The following is a 7,677-nucleotide window of genomic DNA, read 5'->3' on the forward strand; positions in this document are numbered from 1 at the left end:
ACACTTTTTTTGATTTGGCATTTACCTACTCCTGAGATTTATTCTAGTAGTCAGTGAGTGCTGGAACTATTACTACTTCTTTGTAATTATTTAGGAGGAATTGGGTCCTTCTCTTGTTCCTCTATTTTGCACCCTGCAATTTGCGTAAGATTATCAGCGATTTGAGTGCTGTTTATTATTATTCTCTCATTAAATCTACCAGTCATTTATTTCTAAATGAAAATAACTAAACTGAAAGCAAGCAGTGATGGTGCTGCATGAATACACATATGCAAGTTTATTTTAAATTTAAGGCAGGTGTTAAGTGTAACAACCGCTTTAAGATCTGTTCATTTTGATAAAATCGAACAGACAGGAAAATATGTCTGCAATGTCCAAAAGAAAGAGGAAAACTGGCATAATGCGAGTCATTATTGGCAATATTATCAACTTTAGAAAAGTTAAAATATCAAATAGAAATTCCTGAAATGCCGCAAATAAGAGATAATGTGTAAGGAATTTGATTTCATTAAAAAAAAAAAAAAAAAAAAAAACACACACAAAACCACATTTTCCAGTTCTAAAACCTTTATTACAAAATGTAATAATTTATAGTTGCACATTGAAACATTGATTTATTGCCCCAAAACAGAAACCAAGGCAAATATAATTACTATGTCATGAATGCCTCAAAAAAAAAAAAAAAAAAAAAAAAAAGCCGATATGTTTCCCAGGTCAGTGAATTCATCGGCTTCAACGAGCATCGAATACAACCACTAGCGTTACACGTTAAGGAAAAAACTAAATGGTAAGAAAAACAAACAGATCACTTGCAACACACATCAAGCTCCTCCACTCTCCTCTCACTTCAGATGGCACATAGAAGACTGTTTCAGGGGTCCATGAGGAATGCCAATATTTTGAAGTGCTCTCCTGGTTATGCCCACCTAACAAACTAATTTGCACAATGAAAAAAATATTAGACAACATACACAGCGCCTTTGCACAATTGATGTTTGCCCAAAAACATAACCAACATTACATTACATAACATTACAAACATAACATTACACCTTGTAAAACAGACTGGTCCTAGTGCGCCTGATTATTTCAGTGAAGAAGCTGTAGCATTGCCAATTTGTTGGCTAATGGAAACTGAAATGAGAGATATGACTGAATGAAGAACCAGAGACGCCCCCTTTGTGAATGGGGTATTGTGACTAGCATTGTTAAAACGATTTTAAAAGCATTAAATGCTTATAACCAAAAAATACCAGCGACTGATCGTTTTGCATTTTTGGTTAAAACCGATACAAAAACAGAAATGAAGCATCATTTCCTATTGAGTTCCACCTTGGGTTCAGCCCTGCCAGGAGACAAAAGCAACACAAGAAGAGTATAGAAACTAAAACAAAGTGCACGAATAAACACCTACATTGTTTCACCCCTTTGCCAACACTGATGAACAGATTTTTTAATAGAAAAGAAAAAAATAAAAAGGAATAAGGACACACACACACACACACACACACACACACACACACACATCCCCTCTATACACGTATGATCATAGGTCAGGGCATATCATGCGGTGCCAAAGGGATCAGTGAGAAGCGAGACTGAGAAGCCGCACGCTGGAGCCTGTCACATTACTCTCAGCAAAGCATTAAGGGACAATTGCACCAGTGATTGACAGATCACCGGCGGGTCTCTCTGTGCAGGAAGAAATAAATCGCACTCATGGGTTTAGGTTGCGAGCCACAGACAGTATTTTACTGATTATTACTGGGATGTGAGAACCAAATTTGACCTGCAACTCAGTTTTATTGGCCTAGAATTGGGAGTTGGCAAGTTGCTATTTAAGCACCCTGATACTACCCCTATGCTCCAGGAAATCTACACTCAAATCAATGCACAGCATATAGTTGAGTAATCTTCTTAATTTAACAATTTAGTAAGGTGTTCCAAGGACACCAAACCGGATAGGGTTTTATCTGGGTTACTTAGATCATTTTGATTTAAACAAAAAAAAATAAAATAAAAACACAACCAGTTGATAAAGGATACATCGTTTTGTTCTTTTCTTGTACATTATTCTGTAACCACATTCTCTGCATCTGATGGGATCTCTGGATTTTATTTCATTTTCAGTGTGGCATTCTAAAAGAGAAAGGAATTCTCATTTTACAACAGTCACATCTCACCTTTAATAAAGAAACCGAAAAGGACATTTGTTTTTTTAACACTAGTATTGGCCAGTACCAACTATACACACACTATTATATAAAAAAAAATAAAAAAATTTAATCCACAACACTGCTAGTAAGAAAAAAAAAACAGCTCATGTTCTCCCCAATAGCTAAATGACTTGTGGCAATAGAAGAAAAATGTTACTCCGCGCTGGTGCAGTCTTTAAATGTATTGCACTGTGTAATGTTAGCCCTCTTGTTGCCGTCTGCCAAAGGGACTCCACACCCCCTGAAATAGTGAGCTCCCATACAGGAGCTCACAGACAAGAAAAAGAAAAGGCAGAATAGGCGCACTAAGTAACTATTATGTTTATTTAAAACCATGAGGTATAACATATATTGTTAAAAACAGTTATAGGCAACACCATAGTTAAACAAACATAACACAATAAAGTGAAACCAATATATAGCAAAATAACTAAACTCACAATTGCCCTCAATACATACAAAGAGGGAAGCCGGAGAGCTCCGGTGGTCAGCTAAATGCAGTGATATACACGGGTCCGGACACGATCTATTCACTTACGCTGCGGGAACACCCTCACGGATGCCAACTTTGAATTCTGAAGATCCACGGAGCAGCCTCACGTGACCTCTACGTGTTTCGCATGTTGCGCTTCGTCAGGAGGACTTGTGGCAATACATAATTATACCACTGCAATGCTCTAGAAAACTCTGTATGAGCCCACACTTTCAAAATACATTTTAAAAAGAAAGGCAAAATGGGCAGGATTTCTGCATATTTCCTATGATTGCAATGTTCAGTGTGTTAACGAGTGTGAAGATTTCCAGTGAGCTGCTCACTCAAAATATTAGGACATTACAAGTAGAGATATGTCACTAGATTTCACCAAGGTTTACAGGGCTTTAAAAAAAAAAAAAATTAAAAAAAGAAAAGAAAAAAAAGAAGGGGGGGGGGGGGGGAGAGTAAAAATCAGTTAGATGCTGCAGGAATCAACAGGAAGATCCAGACCATGAAAGAGGGCTTTTAGAGATGAGAAAGCCCTATACAGGCATACCCCGCATTAACGTACGCAATGGGACCGGAGCATGTATGTAAAGCGAAAATGTACTTAAAGTGAAGCACTACCTTTTCCCACTTATCGATGCATGTGCTGTACTGCAATCGTTATATACGTGCATAACTGATGTAAATAACGCATTTGTAACAGGCTCTATAGTCTCCCCGCTTGCGCACAGCTTCGGTACAGGTAGGGAGCCGGTATTGCTGTTCAGGACGTGATGACAGGCGCATGCGTGAGCTGCCGTTTGCCTATTGGGCGATATGTACTTACTCGCGAGTGTACTTAAAGTGAGTGTCCTTAAACCGGGGTATGCCTGTATAGTAGATTACCCATCGAGTACCATTATGCTTCACGGGTATCTCACTACATCATCTATAGAGCAGTGTTTTTTGGCGGTATATAGATCAACGAGTACTTTACTAAATAGGTCCCCAACCTCCATAACCATATTTCAGGTTGGGATCAATGTAGCAAATGTTGGCAAAATGAAAAAAATACTTCCAAAATGTTTTCCCACAAAATCAAATGGAAATTGTGCATGGTTGAGAAAATGCTGCAAAAACTTTGCACATCTCTAATTACAGGTTCCAAAATAGCACAACCACTGTACAGCACACATAAAAAATACATTAATGAGAATGTGCATTCCACGTTTATCTTTTGTCTTGCAATTGTTATAAAAAGTAAAGCTGGGTGCCTAATCAAAACACTGATTGTGGTAAACAAGCACTTGTTTCTTTTTTTTCCCCCTCACCTCCACAGATGTAGATCATCGGTTGCTGCTTCGCTGGTGGAGCATCCTTGGGTGGTTCCATGTTTTCTTATCTAAAAGAAAGCAGCCATTTATATTAACAAATCCCTTCTATTGTGACAAAAATCTGTTTATACAAAATTATGTAGAAATAGCCGTGTTAGTACTGAATACTGGAGTACTCATTTACTCTGCACTATTTATACATAGGAAGGCAGGTCCGCTGCTCTGCTAAAGCCACCCTCTTCATTGTTAACCCGTATAAAAAGAAATCACTATATTTTATTCCTATTTCGTGCACTTTATAACAGAACATTTATATTCTTTCCATACCTCACAACGCAAAATATATGGGCTTAATGACGGCAATCACAACACAGCATGCAGCACCCAGACATCAGCGCATGATGGTGACGACATCAAAGGGAGACAGCGCTGCGTCTCAGCCTACGTTGATACAGATAGAGGTCTCAGGAAGCTCTCGGCGGCCATCTTTCATTTGGGCGCCTGAAGCACCCAGCGGCCATCTTTGACATGGGCTCTTGATGCACTGAATGGCCAATCATTCGTTTGAGCGCCACGCCCACATTCCCCAGTGCAGCAGCAATATGTGGGGTAGAAATCAGACAGGCAGGGATGGAAACGGAATCCAATAATAATAGACGTTGGCATCAGTATAGCAGTTCAGGGTGACTTTGTGGGGTTTCTCTATTTCAATTTCCCATTCTTTTGCTAATTTTAGGAGGGAAAAGCTTAAAAACGACTGCTTTATAAGGTCACATTGAATTGTAACATCCGAGAAACTCAAAAATTCAAATACAGCTTCCCAAAAGCGTGGTTTCTTAGCTGGTACTGTACCTATTTGTTTTCAGTCCTGTATTAAAACCAGCTATACCTATTATATAAAAAAAAAAATACACTTTAGCTTTAAATCACAAATACTTTTCACCTGTTACTTCCTTGCAATCGTTTCAGTATTTACTCATTTGAATAAAATGCTGCAAAATAACCCAATAAAATGGTGATTAGCAAATAGAGGCTGACGAAAGTCATGATGGGAACTTAACACATCTGCTGCAAATGGGAGTTAGCCATGTTTGCCTGCCCCCCCTTTAAATGTTGAGTAATTGATAATCTCCCGTTGGCTCTGTAGAGAAGATACCAGGTACATGGAAGACAAAGTCTGGTTTGTGGTTTTTAAAAAGCATGATCTCTGCTAATCTATAACACAATTTAATTGTGTATATTATATTTTAATATGCTTAGTATGAATGCATATATATATATATATATATATATATATATATATATATATATATATATATATATATATATATATATATATATATATATATATATATATATATATATATATATATATATATATATATATATATTTATATATATTTTAATGAAAGTATAACAATAATGTGTTGGCCACTTCTATAAATTGGGTTTCAGAAGTGTGATTTCACCAAATTTAAATTGAACTCTGCATTGTGTAAAACTTTTGGATATTACCATCTTCCATTGAAATGGCAGCCATTTTTTGAATGCTCCAGTATATAAAAAAAAGAATGCAAAGTCACTGTATGCAGAAGAATTCTTTGCATAAACATGTTTTTCAGGTGTTCTGGATTATACCTTTTTTTAAATGGTCTCTCTAGGACTCTTGTTCAGTTAATGATTTACAATGGAAACCATGCTGTGATGTCCATTTCTTAATTTGTATTTTGGATCCCTAGGTCTTTAAATACTGTTTTCTGAGCAATCCAATTTGCCTAACCCTGAAAGTAACTTTGACCATTTTTGTAAGTTACATCTGTATCGCAGTCCTTCTGTGTGTAGTAATACAGTAATAATTAAGTGTAGTCTTATGTATCCCAGCAGGACATGAGAATGAAATACTTCTTGTTTCTCCTTGGAAATATGTTTTACATTTTGATATACACCATATGTTCTCCAATTATAGAAATATATTATTGCTATAAGCACCTTTGCCAGCTTCTCTGAAACATGTTTAAACACTAACATTTTTGAAGCACTGCTTTGGTGTATTGTCTGATAACTACTTTTAGAATCATTGCATGCATTTTTTTTCCCTCCATTGTTTTGTTTTTCTTTAAGAAATCATAGCCTTTCAGTTTAATTTGTTGAATTACATAACACATGACTGCGTATAAATTACATTATTGCTGCCGAGTGGAACCATTTTTTTATTTTTTCTATATTGACAAGTGTTGGCTGCTATTTGTAAACATATAATTTCATTGAATAAATGCCTCTATTATGGAGTGACAATGTTAGAAATCACTTTGTTCTTTTTCTAGCAGGATTTGACCTTTTCAGCTAAATTATTTCAGAAATCCCACACATGGCAATAATACACCTCACTCCATAACAAGATGTTTCCCTCCCCTTTTCCTCAGGACACTGCAGCCACACCAGATTTTAGCCATGAATTACCAAGCACACGTGTTTTGTATTTCTTCTGTGTGATTAGCTGGTTATCTCTAAAATGTTGACTGCCTGAGGTATTACAAGAGCGGGTTGAGAAACACAGAAGTAGATATTTACAAATAAAAGCAAGTGAAGGGTGGTTGAATAATCTTGTGAATTTGTGCGTCCTTTATTACAAGTAGCCTTACGCCTGGCAGATATGAATACTTGAAACCACCAACAATTAGGGATAGGATAAAATGGCTGCCTGATATCCATGATTCAGGCTTGGAACAAATAGACTATTTTTAAATATGCTCCAAGGTAGCTAAATACAGAGAGAGTTTAGGCCTCGTTCAGGGTGCCAGAGGCAGGAGTTGGAGGGAGGGCGGCAGTCTGCTGGGCGATGTGTGTTCATCCCCAGCAGACGTTTTCAGGAGGCGGGGAGGGGGCGGGGCTACGGACGGCAGGTTAGGGATCGAGGCTGCAGTCTTGAAATCATTCTCAAGAATGATTTCATTGGCTGCCGAGATCCCAGTGACGCTGCTGCAGCTTCAAAAAACGATTATTTTGTTTATTGAAACTGTAGCCAGAGTCAACTCCGGGCTTCGGAGACACGGCAGCTGCTACCCTGACAACCAGTATTCAATTTGAATACTTTGTGTCCCACGGCAGCACGCCCTCCCTCCGAAGCCTGCACCCTGAACGAGGCCTTAGGCCTCGTTCAGGGTGCCAGAGGCAGGAGTTGGAGGGAGGGAGGGAGGGCGGCAGTTTGCTGGGCGATGTGTGTTCATCCCCAGCAGACTGTTTCAGGAGTTGAGGAGGGGGCGGGGCTACACACGGCAGCTTAGGGATCCAAGTTGCAGTCATGAAATCATTCTCAAGAATGATTTCATTGGCTGCCGAGATCCCAGTGACGCTGCTGCAGCTTCAAAAAATGATTTTTTCGTTTCTTGAAACTGTAGCCAGCGTCAACTCCGGGCTTCGGAGACAGGGCAGCTGCTACCCTGACAACCAGTATTCAATTTGAATACTTTGTGTCCCAAGGCGGCAGCACGCCCTCCCTCCGAAGCCTGCACCCTGAACGAGGCCTTAGACTAGAGGTTGTTGTGTGGTTTTTTTTTCCCCCATCTAAGTTTTGAATGTAAATAATTTTTTTTTTTGTTTTTTTTTTTTGTTTTTTTTTAAATGTTTCTTTTTGATGATCACCTTAGAAATTGTTTACCACAGTAGG

The 7,677-nt window shown here is 38.3% G+C and overlaps 1 protein-coding gene across 1 annotated transcript; it reads right to left on the reverse strand.

Moving 5' to 3' along the window:
• Positions 1–662: 662 nt before the first annotated feature.
• Positions 663–4,490, reverse strand: POLR2K (RNA polymerase II, I and III subunit K). Its single transcript, XM_075582631.1, has 4 exons — positions 4,338–4,490; positions 4,008–4,078; positions 2,047–2,139; positions 663–755 (listed from the first exon to the last, which is right to left on the reverse strand). Exons 2-4 carry the CDS (start codon positions 4,066–4,068, stop codon positions 733–735), a joined length of 177 nt encoding a protein of 58 aa, XP_075438746.1. The 5' UTR covers positions 4,069–4,078; positions 4,338–4,490; the 3' UTR covers positions 663–732.
• Positions 4,491–7,677: the final 3,187 nt, after the last annotated feature.

This window comes from Ascaphus truei, chromosome 2 (genome assembly GCF_040206685.1).
Source record: "Ascaphus truei isolate aAscTru1 chromosome 2, aAscTru1.hap1, whole genome shotgun sequence".
Classification (NCBI taxonomy): Eukaryota; Metazoa; Chordata; class Amphibia; order Anura; family Ascaphidae; genus Ascaphus; species Ascaphus truei.